Source organism: Procambarus clarkii, chromosome 24 (assembly GCF_040958095.1).
Source record: "Procambarus clarkii isolate CNS0578487 chromosome 24, FALCON_Pclarkii_2.0, whole genome shotgun sequence".
Taxonomy (NCBI): Eukaryota; Metazoa; Arthropoda; class Malacostraca; order Decapoda; family Cambaridae; genus Procambarus; species Procambarus clarkii.
The window spans coordinates 23,708,480-23,726,949 of NC_091173.1; the positions used below are offsets into that span (position 1 = coordinate 23,708,480).

General features: G+C 50.3%; 1 protein-coding gene across 3 annotated transcripts in view; it reads left to right on the plus strand.

The window, feature by feature from the left end:
- xit (ALG6/ALG8 family glucosyltransferase xit) overlaps positions 1-18,470 on the plus strand; it is a 315,565-nt gene that overhangs the window by 205,019 nt on the left and 92,076 nt on the right. For all 3 annotated transcript variants that reach the window (XM_069330751.1, XM_069330752.1, XM_069330753.1), the window contains 2 exons: positions 3,007-3,112; positions 13,541-13,674. In XM_069330751.1, coding sequence (XP_069186852.1) covers positions 3,007-3,112; positions 13,541-13,674 — 240 coding nt within the window. The remainder of the gene's footprint in view (positions 1-3,006; positions 3,113-13,540; positions 13,675-18,470) is intronic.

Here is an 18,470-nt window from a genome sequence, read left to right on the forward strand (position 1 = left end):
TCAGCATGCGTCCCAGGCGGTCTGTTGCTCGCCAGCTGTCAGGCTGGACTTGCCACAAAGAGATAATTACCGAATTATTTCAATGTCTCTGATTGATTTTTCGTAGTTTTTTGCTGTAATATTATTCAATAGTTTGTAGTTTGATATATTTATATAATACAATGAGTGAATCATTGCTGTACTCAAAAATATGGTGTGCATATTGTTGATTCAATTATGTTCATCAATCAGTGAACAAATACTTTGTCAAACAATTATTACACTATAAGCACAGGTTATATATAAGTATCTGCATGTTTTGTTCACTATAACGAACCACTAAGTAGCTATTATGAGTCAAAAAGTAACGAGGAGTGACCGCCGTGTACCAGCCAGCCACTCCCGCCCTCCCTCCAGTCATCTGACTCACCCACATTCTCCTCCCACAATAATGTTTTTGCTATAATTCACTATATACAGACGTTATATATAAGTATCTACATGTTTTGTTCACCATAACTGTACATCTAAGCTTGTATGGTGAGTAAAGGCACAAAGACGTACTAGGACCTCACACAGTCAGCTGATGGCTGCCGTCCTCAAGGCCAGACGCACTAATATTTCTTCTCCAACAATACTGTGTGGTGTTATTACGCTATATATCTTATATACAGACGTTATATATAAGTATTTACATGTTTTGTTCACCATAACTGTACATCTAAGCTAGTATGGTGAGTAAAGGCACAAGGACGTAAGACCTCATACAGTCAGCTGATGGCTGCCGCCCTCAAGGCCAGACGCACTAATATTTCTCCTCCAACAATACTGTGTGGTGTTATTACGCTATATACACACATTATATATAAATATCTACCTGTTTTATTCATCATACTTGTACAAATAAACTGGTATGGTGCCCAAAGACCATCGTGGTAACTAGTAAACAACACCGTCGTCTGCACGATGGCGTCGTGCAGACGCCACCGCCCTCACCAAAATGGCGGCTCCAAACCTTTCTCTTGCTGTTTATACCCTCTATACACACGTTATATATAAGTATCTACATTTGTGTTCACCATAGCGAACCACTAAGCTGGCATGGTGAGTGCAGTCAATAAAAGATGGTCACACACAGTCAGAAGACATCGCCACCACCCTCCCTCCCACAGCATTACTCCTCCCTCCATGGAGCACAGTACTAAATATCACCACAATCCTGCTATTATCAGAACCCTGGTCAGTTTTATCACAGTCAGGGGTCTTCTGTAATAATATCATCGCTACATAATAGCATGAACATGTATATTTTGGCATTTTTAGGCGATGCTGTGGTCACAAGCTGAACAGCAGTGCTGTTAGCTCATGCTGCGTGTGTCAGGCTTGGTTGCTCACTCAATACTGAGGCCAATAACACCTGAGAGTTTGGCCCACGATTTTTTTTTTAAATGGCGTCTGTTTACAAGAGCCCTGATGAAGGTGTGGTGAACCCCGTGTATCCGTGGGCCGTTTAAATCTTGCGTAGTACTCCAACACATCATATGACATGATGCACAGTTGACTGGAACAACGTCCAACACGTTATATGACGTGATGCGCACTTTAAGGGTTAATTGGTTTGGCCGGGAGTGCATCCTGTGTTGTCCGGTTGCGCCTTTTTTGTCTGGGGATGTCTACCGTGTCTGGGGATGCGCTTTGGGTTGATCCGGTTCCCCTCGTTCCCTGTTACAGGGCTCAGGTCTCCCAGGTCATCCGCAGAGTTTTTAAGTCTTCCAATCTGCGGTCTATCCTTGCGCCCGTGCTATTCGGATGTTTGCAGCTTTCACTGCTGTGTTGGTGATGTCTAGGGCTCATTTCAGGCGTGAGGATTTGAGGGTCACATAGGTTCCTGGCCGCCCATTCTTTGTGCGGGTGTCTGCTCCTGTACATTCTTGTGTTGCCTTGGGTCGCAGGTTGCATCCTGTTGTCTTGGCTTTACGTTGCGGAGTTTGTGGCAGCCGCCTCCCGGGTCAGCCCTTTCTTTTCCTTCTCATTGGGTATGAAGCTCCAGGGAGCCGTAGGGGCTCCCCACAGAAAACCAGCGTTGAATGTAATGAAACGCCATTTTCTGGGTGAGCCCCGGAGGCTCCCTGGCAACCCTCCCTCCCACCAGTCGACGTTTTTTTCGCGTTGGTTGAAGCTTAGCTTCCGAACTGATGCTAGGCAGCCGGCGCGGTAGGTCCGGGGCTCCCCCCTCCCCCTCCCGGGGTGGGGAGGGCTGCGCGGACGATCGGCGCGGCAGTAAAGTGTGATGTTTGCTTGTTTGCTTGTTTCCTTGGGATTGTAGGGAGTTTTCTACCTTTCTGTTTGGTTTTTGTTGTAGTTTCTTACCATGTGGGGTTTGTTTTGTTACGCCTACCTTTCTGGGTGCCTAACCCCGGTCGATGGCAGATAAGGAAAACCCCCAACCATATGGGGTTTTCCAGGGCCATTGCTCCCTGAAACCTCTCTGAAGGGGCCAGGTTCTGGCGCTGGTCCCTGGTAGGTCTGAACTCCTTAGCTAATGTCCCGGTCTAACATAACATACATTAGCCCGATAAGCTCCAGGGAGCCTCCGGGGCTCACCCAGAAAATGGCGTTTCATTACATTCAACGCTGGTTTTTTGGATCCCCTCGGTAAGAATTTTGCTTATTTATCCAGATGTCTGGCTTATCCAGTGAGGGGTCCTTCAAACATATTCCAGGTAAGTGAGCTTAGACAGTAGAGTTTATAACAAATATAGAGCATGACACAGTAAACACAAACTGGATAATTTTACTCAGAAAAGACATTGATAAATACTGGTTTGAGAATAGGGCTACAGATTTTCAAAATAAATTACTGGCCAACATAATAACCATGGGATAGCTGGATTGTTTCCAACACAGGTTAGACATACAGTATGTATGAATGTGTTTAGTTACGTAGAAATAGGTGCTGTTTCGCATGGTCCGCTGGGCTTTGCACCGTTTCTTCTATTCGCATGTTCTCATGTAACATCCTTGCAGGTTTTGTCTCGGATGTTCCCTTTCAAACGTGGTCTGAGTCATGCTTACTGGGCGCCTAACTTCTGGGCACTCTATAACTTTGCTGATAAGGTTTTGGAATATATTGGTGAGTTTTTAATTAAAGCACGTTCATTACAACCTTAAGTAATGTTAAGATATTTTCTCAAGTCTATGGATGAGTAGAATAGTGTTGACAAAAAAATGTGATTGTAAAAATTTATGTCACTTATATCAGTAAGCCAATGCACAATAAAATCACTTTATTGTGATGTATCAGTGAGGAAACCAGTAAAAGCCATGAGGAGGATTCGAACCCCACATACTTGGTAATCCCTAGCACATGCCCTAGACCACTACCCCATAACATGGTTAAAACCAGTGCAACCTGGGATTCAAGTGAATCCCCTATGGGTCCTGAGGCTCAATCAGTGTTTCACGCATTGCTCCCATACACTCTGGCATGCAAGCCAATATATTTAGGTATGGCTGTTAACACTTTGGTGGTTCAGCCTCTCCATGCTTTCAATACTGTGAACGTTCTGGGCTTCCTGGGTCGCTTATGCACCATTCAATGATGTTTACAATCATTTTATGTTTTCCTAAGACATTTTTGTGGTTATACTCATAAATTTGGTGTCAAAATGGTTTGCAAATAAATTCTCCAACATCTCTCATCTGGAGTTCCCCAAAACCCTAGAGTTCAATGTAATGAAATGTCTCTTTCTGGAGGCTCCCCAGTGATTCACTGCAGCTATCTTATTATGATTGCTTTATACAGTACTAGAAGCTCACATCAAAGAAGTTCTGTTTTGCTTGCCAGGGACCAGAACCGGGCCTTCCCTCACTGAGGCACAGCAAGCAAGAGACAATCTTCCACACTGCCAAAATAAAGCCTCTAGAAAATCAGCACAGCTTTACAGACAACTGGAGGGTTCACAGTACACTAAGGCTCAAAACGACCAAACAACTTCACAAGCAATTCACACAGAACAAGGGATTCACTGAAACACGCTCAAAACTCATTTGTACTGATTAACACCAGCAAATGGCCCAGCCCAGGCTCCCAGCCAGCTCACTAAGTCAGTTCTGGATGTGACGAACAAACCCACGATGAACCAGTGAACCTGGAAGGTGGAAGGGTGTCAGGGAGCCACTGGGGCTCCTCCACAAAGAGGCATTTCATTACATTCAACACTGGATTTCTGTGGGGAGCCCCTACGGCTCCCTGGAGCTTATCGGGCTAATGTATGTTATATTAGACCGGGACATTAGCTAAGGAGTTCAGACTTAACAGGGACCAGCTCCAGAACCTGGCCTCTTCAGAGAGGTTTCAGGGAGAAATGGCCCTGGAAAACCCCTTTGTGGTTGGGGTTTTCCTTATATGCCATCGACCGGGGTTAGGCACCCAGAAAGGTAGGCATAACAAAACAAACCCCAAATGGTAAAAAACAAACAAAAAAACGAACAGAGGTAGAAACTCCCTACAATCACAAGGAAACAAGCAAACAAGCAAACATCACACTTTACTGCCGCGCCGATCGTCCGCGCAGCCCTCCCCGCGCTGAGAAGGGGAGGAGGAAGCCCCAGACCTACCCCGCTGGCTGCCAAGCTTCAGTTCGTTCGCTAATGTCAACCGGGATAGACGCTTCTCTGGCCTCAGTTTCCTAGGCGGTGTTTGCCTTGTGTGGGGTTCACTACCGTGTGTTGTGTTGTACGGTGGCCAGGAGTACCTCATCAGTGCCAGGGCTGCATGCGCTTAGTGGTTGACTTCCCTAAGCGCCCTGTGAGTACTGCCTGTGCGTAACAGGGTTATCTTCCCTGGGGAGTTCGGGAACCATTCCCGTAGAGGTTCGTGCTGCTCGGCATTTGCCTCGCCCTTGGGGCCAGCTGGAGCTTGGGGCCCTTGTTTGGCCCTGGGTAGGGATTGGTATTGTGCTGGTTAGGGCGTCAAGGTGTTGCACAGCCTGCCACCTAAGCGGCGATCGGTTCCTGTTGCCTCTGGAGACGGTGTACTTTTGCGGGGGTTTTCTTTTGTTTTTATTTTCATGCCTGGTGGGGGTCTGCCTAAGGTGGTTATAGTTCCACTGGTAGTGTTTGGCGGCCCTCTGCTAGGCCCCCGTGATTGTACACGTCGCAGGGGTTTTCAGTGCTATCCTCTACCCTCTTGTTATGTTTGGGTTTCTTAACCGGTTAGCAACACCTTGCCCGGGCTTCCCGTAGTTGTTACCCCTACGGGCCCTGGAAACCCTTGTCTGGGCTCAGGGGACCGTTGATTGTGTCTTCCGCGTTCCAACCCGTCTTGTACGGGATCGTTGGTTGCTGTGCCCTTGTCTCCGGGTGACAGTTGCCACTTTTACCTCTGTCATGCTGCCTGTTGGGTCACTGACACCTTGACCCGGAGTCTTGCGAGAGTTTCTCTGCTCATTCTCCAGTACTCTCCTGATGTTATTACTGTTCAGAGTACAGGCGGCATCCGTGTTGCAAGCTAGGTTAGGTTGCTGCAACATGCTAGATTGGTTTCCCACTCGGATGCCCCGGGGCTGCCCCGTTTGGTTAGGTGCTGTTCGCCCCTTTCCCTCTCTGTTCCCGGCTCCGGTCTGTCTATGGGTTTCGGGGTCGGGGCGGGGTTTTAGTTGGGGCCGAGACTCGGGCGGTTTTCGGGGGCTGCCCTGTTCGGGTTGGGGGACGGAGGTTTTTCGAGCCGGTTCCTCCTGCCAAGGCTTCTGGGTCCTACCAGCGGCCCTTTCTTGCTGCCTTTCCCATGGACTCTTGCTTTTCTTTAAGGGGGGAGGGCTTGGAGGACGGCTCTGCCCCGGGGCCTCTGTTGTTGGTTCCGGGGGCTGTGGGGGATGCCTGCTAGCAGTTCTGGGGCGGTTTGCCCCTGCCTGGGTTTTCTGCTGTTGGGCGACGTTTTTCGCCCATCTAGTCTGCTTGCATCCCACTTTTGCTGGTGTGTTTTTGTGTTTTTAGCATCAGCCACAGCCCCTGCTGGTGGCCATTTTTGTCTGCCGGTTTCGCGGTGTGGCCACCAGGGCGGTGCTGCGGTTTGTTTACATGCGACTGGGTGTGCGAGCGAGCTTCTGAGGTGAGTTTTCACCTTTTTTCAGGGGTTTTTATTCTCCTGTTGTCGTTTCTTTGCTTTTCTGGTGTTTTCTGCCCGTTGCCTGTTCCTCGGTAGGTCCGGGGCTTCCCCCTTCCCCTCTCGGGGCGGGGAGGGCTGCTCGGACGATCGGCGCAGCAATAAAGTGTGATGTTTGCTTGTTTGCTTGTTTCCTTGTGATTGTAGGGAGTTTCTACCTCTCTGTTCGGTTTTTTGTTTGTTTTTTTGCCATGTGGGGTTTTTTTTGTTATGCCTACCTTTCTGGGTGCCTGACCCCGGTCGATGGCAGATAAGGAAAACCCCAACCACAAAGGGGTTTTCCAGGGCCATTGCTCCTTGAAACCTCTCTGAAGGGGCCAGGTTCTGGCACTGGTCCCTGGTAGGTCTGAACGCCTTAGCTAATGTCCCGGTCTAATATAACATACATTAGCTCGATAAGCTCCAGGGAGCCTCCGGGGCTCACCCAGAAAATGGCGTTTCATTACATTCAACACTGGTTTTTTGTTCATGTCATCTGGCCTGTGGTGGCGTTGGGTGGCTTCTCCTCCTTTGGGGGGTTCGAGGCTGGCAGGGCAGGCTGCTTCTCCTGCGTGTCGTCAAGTCATCTTGGAGTGGGTGCTCTTTGGCGTGGACGAAACGACCCCGTACCTCAAGTGGGTTTCCTGCCTGTTTCCAGTGCCAAAATGGGACTGTGCGGATCTGAGATTTAGTCTGGATTTGTCCCGTCTGAACCCCTGGATTTCTTGTCCCTCTTTTTGGATGACTACTCTGTCTCAGGTCCAGCTTCTGTTGGAAATACGTGCCTGGATGGTGTCCCTGGACCTCTAGGACGCTTATTGGCACGTTCCTATTCATCCGGGGATCTTTTGGCTTGGCTTGAATCTGGCACCTCGAATTTTCACTCATCTTACCCAGGTTGTGGTGACCCATCTGCGTCTGCTAGGGATTCGGGTTTTGCCCTACCTCGACAACTGGCTGGTGTGGGCTCCCAGTCGGTTCGCTTGTTTTCTCGCCAGGGATGTAGTTCTTTCCCAGCTCGCCGGGATCGGGTTCCTGGTGAACTGGAGGAAGTCCCATCTGGTTTCATCCCAGGTTCAGACCTAGCTGGGTCTTGTTTGGGACTCTCTGACTGCTTGCTTGTCTCTCCCTCTAGAGGCGTTGCTGCGGCTGCGGTCCCTCCTTCAGCTGTTTCTGAGGAGGTCCCAGATTACTCAGGGTTGCTCGAGCAGTTGTGCGGGAGTCTGAACTTCGCCATGCTGGTCTACCCGCCAGGTCAGGTTTGGCTTCGGCATCTGTTTTGGTTCCTTCAGAGACACCCCTTCCGCCTCTCTCTCAGGATCGTTGGGTTCGTTCTCCGGGGACCTTGTGTCGGTTGCTGTGTCACCAGCTTCCTCTTCGGGGTTTTCGAGATTCGGTGCCTTGGCACCTTCCTGAGCCTTTGCTCAATGTGTTGTGTTCACGAATGCTTTGTCTCTCGACTGCGACTTTGCAACCATTGCTCACCAGGCCGGCCACATCCTTCGAGAGGTTCATTTGCTGCATTCTCGGGGTTTGGCTCTCCGTGCGGTTCATATCCGGGGAGTGTCCAATGTCCTGGCAGATGGTCTGTCTCAGTTCATTCCCCTGTCCATTTCATGGACAGGGGAATTAGCTTCCGAATTCCGAATTAAGTTTTTGGAAGCTTAGCTTCCGTAAACGAGTCGACGCCGACTCGTTTCATAGGCTCTGCCAGATGTTCAAACTCCCGGACGACCTCTTCGCGTCGGCGTGGTCTCGGCGTCTCCCAGTCTATGTGGCACCCTACCCCGACTGCAAGGCATTCACAGTGGATGCCTTTCAGCAGGACTGGTCGAGGTGGGGTTACCTGTACCTCTTTCCCCTCGGTCCAGCTGTTGCTTCGAGTTCTGGCTCGGTTGGAGTCCTTCCCAGGGAGAGTAGTCCTCGTAGCTCCTTGATGGCCGACCCAGCCTTGGTTTCAGGTGCTGCTTGCTCAGTGTCCGAACCCGAGGCATTTCCCACGGTTCCACTTCTTTCAGCAGGTTGGACCAGTCCGGTACGTGGCTGGTTCAGCCTTCTCCTCTGCTCTTCGCGTCTGGTCTTTTTGACACAGGTGTATCACCATCTCTATGGTGATCAGGTGGCTTCGTTGATGGTGTCCCACCTGAGAGCTTCATCTCGGCGACAGTATGAAGTTTCCTGGCGTTCTTTTCACCATTTTCTTGCTCTTTGTAGGTTGTCTTCTCTTTCGGATCGGGTTGTCTTTTCCTTTCTTTCTTGACTTTTTCAGGACTGTCATTTGATACCTTATACTGTCGTCTCTTATCATGCGGCGCCGGCAGAGCCGCTCCAGCTTGCGTTTGGGGTGGACGTCACATCTGCCCCATTCCGTAAGCTTTCTCATGCTTTGTTTCACCTGCGGCCTGCTCATGCGCCGCCTGGTCCTTGGACAGGGTGCTCTGTTATCTTTCCTCTCCTCGGCTTGTGGTAGCCCCTTCAGTTCAAGATTTTTTCCAAGGCCCTGTTTTTGTTGGCATTGGCCTCTGGGGGGTCGGGTCGAGGAGCTTCATGCTCTCCTCCGGCACAGGGGTTTCTGTTCTTTTGGTCCTGGGGGTAGGTTTATACATTTTCAGCCTTCTCCATCTTTTCTGGCGAAGAACGAGATGGCTGCTTTCCAGTGGGGTCCTTGGGTTATTCATGCTTAGTTGGTTTGGCCGGGGGTGCATCATGTGTTGTGTCCAGTTGCGGCTCTTCGCCATTACCTACACACCTCGGCTGTCGTGTCTGGGGATGCGCTTTGGGTTGATCCGGTTTCCCTTGTTCCTTGTTCCAGGGCTCAGGGTCTTCCAGGTCGTCCACAGGGTTATTAAGTCTAGCCAGCCTGCGTAAGTCTAGCTATGGTCTATCCTTGCGCCCATGACGTTTGGAAGTTTGCAGCTTTAGCTGCCGTGTTTGGTAACAAGTCTTTTGCTAATATTCAGGTACGGGGATTTTGTAGGTTGAACAGAGTCCTGGCCGCCTGTTATTTGGTTAACGTGTCTGCTCCTGGCATTCTTGTGTTGCTTTGGGTCGCAGGTGTCAGCCAGTTGTCTTGACTTTCCGTTAAGGAGTTCGTGGCAGCCCCCTCCCAGATAAGTCCCTCTTTTGCTTCTCTTTGGGTATGTAGCTCCAGGGAGCCGTAGGGGCTCCCTTCAGAAAACCAGCGTTGAATGTAGTAAAACACCATTTTCTGGGTGAGCTCCGGAGGCTCCCTGGCAACCCTCCCTCCCACCGATCAGCAATTTTTTGCGTTGGTTGAAGCTTAGCTTCCAAACTGGAGTTATATGCAGCAGGCGTGGTGAGGTCCGGGGGCCTCCCTACCCTCTTGGGGAGGGTAGGGCTGCGAGGACGAGCGGTGCGGCAGTAGAGTGTGACATTTGCTTGTTTCCTTGGATTGAAGGGAGTTCTACCTATCTGTTCGGTTTTTGCTTAAGTTTCTTACCATGTGGGGTTTGTTTTGTTATACCTACCTTTCTGGGTGCCTAACCCCGGTCGATGGCAGATAAGGAAAACCCCAACCACGGGGGGGGGGGGAGTGTTTCCAGGGTCATTTCTCCCTGAAACCTCTCTGAAGGGGCCAGGTTCTGGGTCATGGTCCCTGGTAGGTCTGAATGCCATAGCTAATGTCCCGGTCTAATATAAAAACACATATTAGCCCGATAAGCTTCAGGGAGCCTCCGGGGCTCAACCAGAAAATGGCGTTTCATTACCTTCAACGCTGGTTTTTTGGTACTTTATCTTGGGCTGACATTCGAGCATGGAGATTTTGGTGGTCGACCAGGGTCCTGGCCACCCACTCCCTCGTTTTTGTTCCTAGCCCTAGTCGGGTGTGTTGCTTTTGGTCGTCGGTTGCAGCCCATTGTCTTGACTTCGAGTTGAGACAGGAGTGGCAAACGCTTCCCGGGTACATCCCTCTTTTACTTGTCTTTGGTTAGGTAGCTATAGGGAGCCGAAGGGGTTCTCCACAGAAAACCAGCGTTGAATGTAATGAAACTCCATTTTCTGGGTGAGTTCCAGAGGCTCCCCGGCAACCCTCCCTCCCTCCGGTCGGCGGTTTTGAGTTTTTGACATTCAGCCTCAGAACTGAGGTTGGATAGCCGGTGCAGAGAGTCTAGGGACTCCCGTTCCCCTTCCAGGGAGGAGGGAACTGCGCAGACAGGCGGCATGGCGGCGGATGTGACATAATGCTGGTTTTCAGATTGGGGCGTTCTGCTTAGCAGTTTGGCTTTTGGTAGCAATGTTTTACCAGTTGGGGTCTGTTATGGGATGCCTACCTTTCTGGGTGCCTAACCCAGTCGATGGCAGACATAGAATGCTTCTAACCACATGGGAGTTTTTGTAGGCCATTGGTCCTCGTGCCTCTCTGAGGGGGACCAGGTTCTGGCTTGTGGTCCCCGGTAAGCATTAGAACTCCATTCGATGGACTGTTGCCACGGTCTAATACTTGCATATCAGTCCAGTAAGCTCCAGGGAGCTTCCAGGAATCACCCAGAAAGTGGCATTTCATTACATTCAATGCTGGTTTTGTGTAACTATGTGCAACATAGTACAAACATTGATGTATTAAGCAATTAGAAGCTAGAAAAAACTTAAATAATCCTAGGCCTAGTATAGCACACATATGTACTATATTAGGCCTCAGATATTTTGTATTAGGCCTAGGAAGGTTAGGTTAGTTTAGTTTGCCATTCCAACATAGAAAATCTTTTCTGGTTTGTCCAAATACAACAAGTACTGATTTCTACTTCCTAATTGCATTGTATGTCAGTATATGTACTATAACCCTCATTGTTACTTTAAGTACTACTAAAATAGGAGGCTTCTCATAGCGCTAACATAGCCTACGGGCCCTGGAAAACCCCATTGGGCTCATGGGGGGTACCATGGAGGCATCTTCCGAACCCTGTCTCGCTTTGTGTAATGCTGAAGGTTGTTTGTTGCCCCTGCGTCGCAATGACAATCACCTGTCCTGCCTCCGTCATGCTGCCTGTTGGGTCGGTCGTAGGTCTTGCGGGATATGTTCCCGCTTGCCATTTAGTTTACCCATTTCTTGTCTAAGGATGTTAGGGGTCAGGCAGTGGATAAGTTGCATGCTAGTGTGTCATTGTTGCAATGAGCCGGGATGGTTGCTCGTTTGGAAGCCCTGAAGCTGCCTTGCTTGGGTTTTAGGGACCATGATTTGGGGGTGTTGGTTATTTCAACAGTGGTTCACTCCGTGCCCTTGCTTCCTTCCTAGGTGGGTGTAGGGGAACCATTCTCAGTCCTCTAGAGGTGGACTTGCAAGGGCTTGGATTTCAGTAGGTCGAGGTAAGCCTTTGGTGCCAGTTTTGGAGCTGGTGTGTCTTCTAGGGCCTTGTTCGTCTGGTCGGCACGGTGGTCACTCTGTGCGGAAGTCGGCTTCTCAGAGGTCACGTCAGCTCTTTCACAAGTCACCCCATTGATGGGGTGATGGGGGAGGGTGGCTGGCTCTGTTTGCCAACACTTGGTCCCACAATTGATGGGCTTTTCGAGTCATCTCTTCAGGCCTTTGGTGCCGTTAGGCAGTGACTCCTCCTGTAGGAGGTTTGGGGCTGGTAGGGCAGGCTTCTTCCCTGTCTCTGTTTGGTCATCAAAGTTGGTTGGTTTCTTGCCCCTCCTTTCAGATGATTAGGTTGCATGCTTGGTCCCGCCTTTTCTCGAATGGGGCGCTTGGATGATTTCTCTGGACCTCAAGGACACTTACTGGCACGTTCCACTTCATCCGGGGTTCAGGGATTGGTTGGGTTTCATGGTCAGGTGACAGATTTACTGCTTTTGTTGCCTTCCATTCGGTCTGAATATGGCACCTCGCATTTTCACGCGAGGTCGTCTTGGCCCATCTGCGTCTGCTATGTCTTCGGGTTCTGGCCTACCTCGACGACTAGTTGGTGTGGGCTCTCAGGTGGTAAGCGTGTCTGCTAGCCAGGGATCTGGTTCCTTCCCAGCTTGCCGGGTTCCGGTTTGTGGTGAATTGCCAAAAGTCCTGGTTGGTTCCATCTCGGGTTCGAACTTGGCTGGCTGGGCCTTGTGTGGGATTTGTGGACTGTATCCGTCTCCTTCCCTCCTGCAGCTTTGCTCTGGTTGCAGTCCCACCTTCCACTGTTTTTGAGGGGGACCCAGGTCACTCAGTAGTTGCTCGAGCAGTTGTGCGGGAGCTGGAACTTTGCATGCTAGTTTATCCACTGGGCAGGGTTTGGCTTTGGAAGCTGTTCTGGTATCTTTGGGGCAACCTCTTTTGCCTCTCTCACGACCATTGGGTTCACTCCCCGCTGTCCTTATGTCAATCAGTTGCTGTGTCGCTGGCTTCCTCTTTGGGTTTTTCAGGGTTTGGTACCATGGCGCCATCCCCTTTATGCAATTGATGTGTTCACAAATGCCCTGTCTCTCAGCTGGCTTTGTGACCAGCACTCACCAGGCAGGCCTGGGTTGTTGGGCTCCGTCCTTCCATCGGGCTCACAGCACGGTATGGGAGTAGCTGGCTCGGTTTCTGGATTTGGATTGTGTGGATTTGGCTTCCTCGGGGCTCTTTGATCCAGTTTACATCAGACTGCTCTCCCTGTGGTTCATTGTCCCAACCAGGGATAGAGGTCTCTGCTGTCCATGGCTCTTTTGGGCTGGTCTCTTCGGGTAGCTTATCTGCTGAATTCTCGGGGTTTAGCTCTCCATGCCGTCCATATTTAGTGTGTGTCCACATCCTAGCAGACGTTTCTGTACCTTTATCCCTGGTCCAGCTGTTGCTTCGGGTTGTGGCTCAGCTCGAATCCTATCACAGGAGGGTGCTTCTCCTGGCCCCATGGTGGTCGGCCCAGCCTTGGTTTCAAGCGCTGCTTTCTCGATGTCCAAACCCTGGGGTCTTTCCGCAGCTCCGTCTCTTCCAGCAAGTTGGGTCAGTGAGGTACCTCTCTGATTCGACATACTTTTCTGCTCTTCGTGTCTAGTTTTTCTGATGAGGGTGTCTATTTGTCTATTTGTAGACTAATTGTTACTCATCTCTGAATTTAGCCATAAAGGTATTTGTGTGTGTATGTTTGGCATCATGCTGCATGTGTACAGGAAGAAATGTATGTTAATCAACCAGAATGTTCAGTAATTTTCAGATTGTGACGTGTGTAAATATATATGACCACGTACTGTCTGCTGTACAGTCAGTATAGTACAGGGTGAAAACAGCTGGAGCTACCTCATCTCTCTCTCTCTCTGTATTTTATACCTCAATAATCTTATTTCAGTTTCAATGCCATTTTCTATACTTTTTGTGCATAAGCAATTATTAAATAACACCTACTACCTAGGAAAAAATAAATGTTACGCACTCTAATAGCTTCCTGTTAAAATGCAAAAACAATATTGTACATTCACTTAAAGCTTGTATTCCCACAGGTAGAAAGCTTGGTTGGATATCATCAACGGGAAGAGCAGCCATGACGGGTGGATTAGTTCAAGAATTTGATCATGCCATTCTTCCTTCTATATCACCGTTCATCACCCTCGTAGCTACATTGATTTCAATAATGGTATGGTTTCTTAATTTCTATCTCTACTCATGGTTATTTTATTATACAATTATGATAAATGGCCAGTGTATAGTCCTGGAACTCATAGCTCACGTATCACAGGTTACTATTTTGTTGGCTGCGTGATTTACATTCTTAAAGCTGAGTAACTGATTATTATCTTGAGGTTATCTTGAGATGATTTCGGGGCTTTAGTGTCCCCGCGGCCCGGTCCTTGACCAGGCCTCCACCCCCAGGAAGCAGCCCGTGACAGCTGACTAACTCCCAGGTACCTATTTTACTGCTAGGTAACAGGGGCATAGGGTGAAAGAAACTTTGCCCATTGTTTCTCGCCAGCGCCTGGGATTGAACCCAGGACCACAGGATCACAAGTCCCGCGTGCTGTCCGCTCGGCCGACCGGCTCGAATTAATGGATTGTATTTTTGACACTGTCCTTAATGACATTATGACAGAGAGGGAAGGTCCAGTGATGGACCGATGTCACCCTAGAAAGAGGCATTTCATTACATTCAACGTGTGTTTTCTGGAGGGGCCAAACAGTGGCCCATTGTAGCTAACTAACCACAGATCAAATCTCGAGGGGAAACAACAGGACAAGAAACCCTACTTACCCAGGGCAACACTAATCCAGTGGGGATGAGGAACACTGACTAGGTAACAAGCCACCAGGATCCTGTGATACCTCCAAAACCTCTAAGTCCAGATCTCAGTCCAAGACATGTTAGAAGAAACAGCAGTCAAAGCTACAAACTTTTGAACATCATGAGCCTGGTGGTAGACCACAGGATGGCTAGACTTTATGGCACCTCTGTTAACCTGAGACAAACAAGACTTGGAATAGAAGACCAAGGGGACTAGATCAACAAAGTATTCCCAAAGCAGCCTTGGTCAAACTGCAGGTAGTGACAAACACCAGCCACCTGACAGAACAAATTATACACCCCCAACTGAACAAACCATGAATTAATAACCAAAGGATCCCTTTGGAAACCTACCATCTCACTCTTCACCAGAAAAGTTACAGACGAAGAACTGCCCACCAGGGCCGAAAAAATCAAAATCACTACTGTGAGGAAAGGACCTTTCTGGAGAGCCACCTTTCAAATCTCCCACCAGCTCAGCAAAGTATAATAAACATAGTGGAGGAATGACATTCTCTAAAATATGTAAACAACTACAGTACTTATTATTGTCAAAAGAGACTATTTGAAGTATATTATGAGATGGAAAAGCATGTTTAAAATGTGTGTTAAATGTGGAAAATCAGTTGAAACAAAATAAGAAATTAAAATAAATAAATAGGGAACCAGAAAACCATTGGAACACAGGAACAAGACTTTCACAGGACTTACTCCCGGGTAAGTCCCTGTTTCTGTGGGGAGCCCCTACGGCTCCCTGGAGCTTATCGGGCTAATGTATGTTATGTTAGACCGGGACATTAGCTAAGGAGTTCAGACCTACCAGGGACCAGCGCCAGAACCTGGCCCCTTCAGAGAGGTTTCAGGGAGCAATGGCCCAGGAAAACCCCATATGGTTGGGGTTTTCCTTATCTGCCATCGACCGGGGTTAGGCACCCAGAAAGGTAGGCATAACAAAACAAACCCCACATGGTAAGAAACTACAACAAAAACCGAACAGAGAGGTAGAAAACTCCCTACAATCCCAAGGAAACAAGCAAACAAGCAAACATCACACTTTACTGCCGCGCCGATCGTCCGCGCAGCCCTCCCCACCCCGGGAGGGGGAGGGGGGAGCCCCGGACCTACCGCGCCGGCTGCCAAGCTCCAGTTCGTTCGCTAATGTCAACCGGGATTGACGCTTCTCTGGCCTCAGTTTCCTAGGCGGTGTTTGCCTTGTGTGGCGTTCACTGCCGTGTGTTGTGGTGTGCGGTGGCCAGGAGTACTTCATCAGTGCCGGGGCTGCATGTGCTTAGTGGCTGACTTCCCTAAGCGCCCTGTGAGTACTGCCCTTGCGTAACAGGGTTATCTTCCCTGGGGCGTTCGGGAACCATTCCCGCAGAGGTTCTTGCTGCTCGGCATTTGCCTCGCCCTTGGGGCCAGCTGGGGCTTGGGGCCCTTCTTTGGCCCTGGGTAGGGATTGGTATTGTGCTGGTTAGGGCGTCAAGGTGTTGCGCAGCCTGCCACCTAAGCGGCGGCCGGTTTCTGTTGCCTCTGGAGACGGTGTACTTTTGCGGGGTTTTTCTTTTGTTTTTCATTTTCTTGCCTGGTGGGGGTCTGCCTAAGGTGGTTATAGTTCCACTGGTAGTGTTTGGCGGTCCTCTGCTAGGCCCCCGTGCTTGTACACGTCTCAGGGGTTTTCAGTGCTATAATCTACCCTCTTGTTATGTTTGGGTTTCTTAACCGGTTAGCAACACCTTGCCCGGGCTTCCCGTAGTTGTTACCCTACGGGCCCTGGAAACCCCTGTCTGGGCTCGGGGGACCATTGAATGTGTCTTCCGGGTTCCAACCCGTCTTGAACGGGATCGTTGGTTGCTGTTCCCTTGTCTCCGGGTGACAGTCGCCATTTTTACCTCCGTCATGCTGCCTGTTGGGTCACTGACACCTTGACCCGGAGTCTTGCGAGTGATTCTCTGCTTGTTCTCCAGTACTCTCCTGATGTTATTACTGTTCAGAGTACAGACGGCATCCGTGTTGCAAGCTTGGTTAGGTTGCTGCAACATGCTAGGTTGGTTTCCCACTCGAATGCCCCGTGGCCGCCCCGTTTGGTTAGGTGCTGCTCGCCCCTTTCTCTCCATGTTCCCGGCTCCGGACCGTCTGCGGGTTTCGGGGTCGGGGCGGGGTTCAGTTGCGGCAGAGACTCGGGCGGTTTTCGGGGGATGCCCCGTTCGGGTTGGGGACGGAGGTTTGAGCCTGTGCCTCCTGCCAAGGCTTCTGGGTCTTACCAGCGGCCCTTTCTTGTTGCCTTTCCCATGGGCTCTTGCTTTTCCTTAAGGGCGGAGGGCTTGGAGGACGGCTCTGCCCCGGGGCCTCTGTTGTTGGTTCCCGGGGCTGTGGGGGTTGCCTGCTAGCAGTTCTGGGGCGGTTTTGCCCCTTCAGGGGTTTTTCTGCTGTTGGGCGTCGTTTTTCGCCCTTCCAGTCTGCTAGCTTCCCACATTTGCTGGCGTGTTTTTGTGTATTAAGCGTCAGTCACAGCCCCTGCTGGCGGCCATTTTCGTCTGCCGGTTTCCCGGCGTGGCCACCAGGGCGGCGTTGCGGTTTGTTTACATGCGTCTGGGTGTGCGAGCGAGCGTCTCTGGTGAGTTTTCGAAAATTTGCAGGGTTTTTGTTCTCCTGTTGTCGTTTCCTTGTTTTTCTGGTGTTTTCTTGCCGTTGCCTGTTCCTCTGGGAACGTTTGGGTGTTGATTTTGGGTCTGAGCCTATGGGTTTAGGCTCAGTGCCCCTAGCTGGTATGCTTGCTCCCACACCTTGCCCCTCGGTTTTCGGTCTGTTGGGACCGTTTTCCCAGGGCGTTCTGCTGGGGTCTGTGCTTTGCCTTTTAGTGGTGTTCTCCGCCGGCAAATGTGGTGGTTTGGGCTCCCCCTGGTTCGATTCTGGGTTCCTTTGGGTTCCTTGGTTTCGTTCTGGAGGTTTCTTCCTCTTGGGCCCCCTTTGTGGGTTCAGGGGACTTTGTTTTCTCGTGTGACCCGGTTCTGCCTTTTGGGGTTCCGGGGTCTTCCTGGCTTGCAGACTGAGCTTTTTGGGTCTTGGCACATGTTGTGGTTGTGCTGGGACTTTGTGGTTTTGCTGTCGAGGTGGGCCTTTTGATGCAGTTTTGTGCCTTCTTTGCCTGGCCGGCGTAGTGCTCTCTGCCACTAGTCGGCGGCTTGTGCTTTTACAATATATGTCCTCACCTAGTTGTGCTTGTGGGGGTTGAGCTCTGGCTCCTTGGTCCTGCCTCTCACCCGTCTGTCAACAGGTGTATCGGTTCCTGTGCCTCTTGGGCTCTGTCATGTCTACATGTGACATTGTATGGGGGTCAGCCTCGTTACTTGTGTGAGGAGTCGCCACATTACTTCTTAGTGCTTTCCCGTTCCCATTCTGACACTCAAAAAAAAAAAAAAAAAAAAAAAAAAAAAACTTTGATTCAATCTGTGGCTCTTTTGGGTACTCAGTTTCCACCTGTGTCCCCTAGTGCGTGTGCCCTTGTGTTACATAGCCTGTCCTTCTCAACCCTGTCGATTCCCTTGGGTATCTTGTATGTGGTGATCAGGTCTCCCCTCACTTCCTCTTCCAGCGAAGTGTGGTTTCATTCCCGTAGTCTCTCCTCATGACTTCGGTAGTGTACTTTTTCTTTCTGTAGGGGTTCTGTTCCCTTCTCTGTTGACTGGGCGCTGGGGGAGCAGCTTGCTCTGTTGCCTCTCGCTTGGTCCCGCTGTTGGTGGGCGCTTTGGGTTGTCTTCCGGCCTCTGCTGGCGTCGGCGGACGGCTTCTCCCCCTTGGGGGGGGTTCCGAGCTGGCGGGGTGGGCTTCTTCCCTGCGCTTCGTCATTTCCTCTTCGTGGATCCGCCCCATCCTTCTGGGCTTCCCATCTGCTCTTTGCAGTCATGAGCTTTTCCCGTCTGCTCTTTGCAGTCATGAGCTTTTCCAGTCTGCAGTTCTTCTGGACTACTTCCGTCTGCACCCTGGATCCTCTGCCCTGCTCGGAGGACTGTTGTCTCCTGTTCGGATTCTGTTAGGGCCGGGTGCATGGATGGTGGACCTGGACCTCCAGGTCACTTCTTGGCACGTTCCTCTCCAGTTTTTCTGGGGCTAGCACGGTTGGTAATTACCTATGTGTACTTACCTAAGTGTAGTTA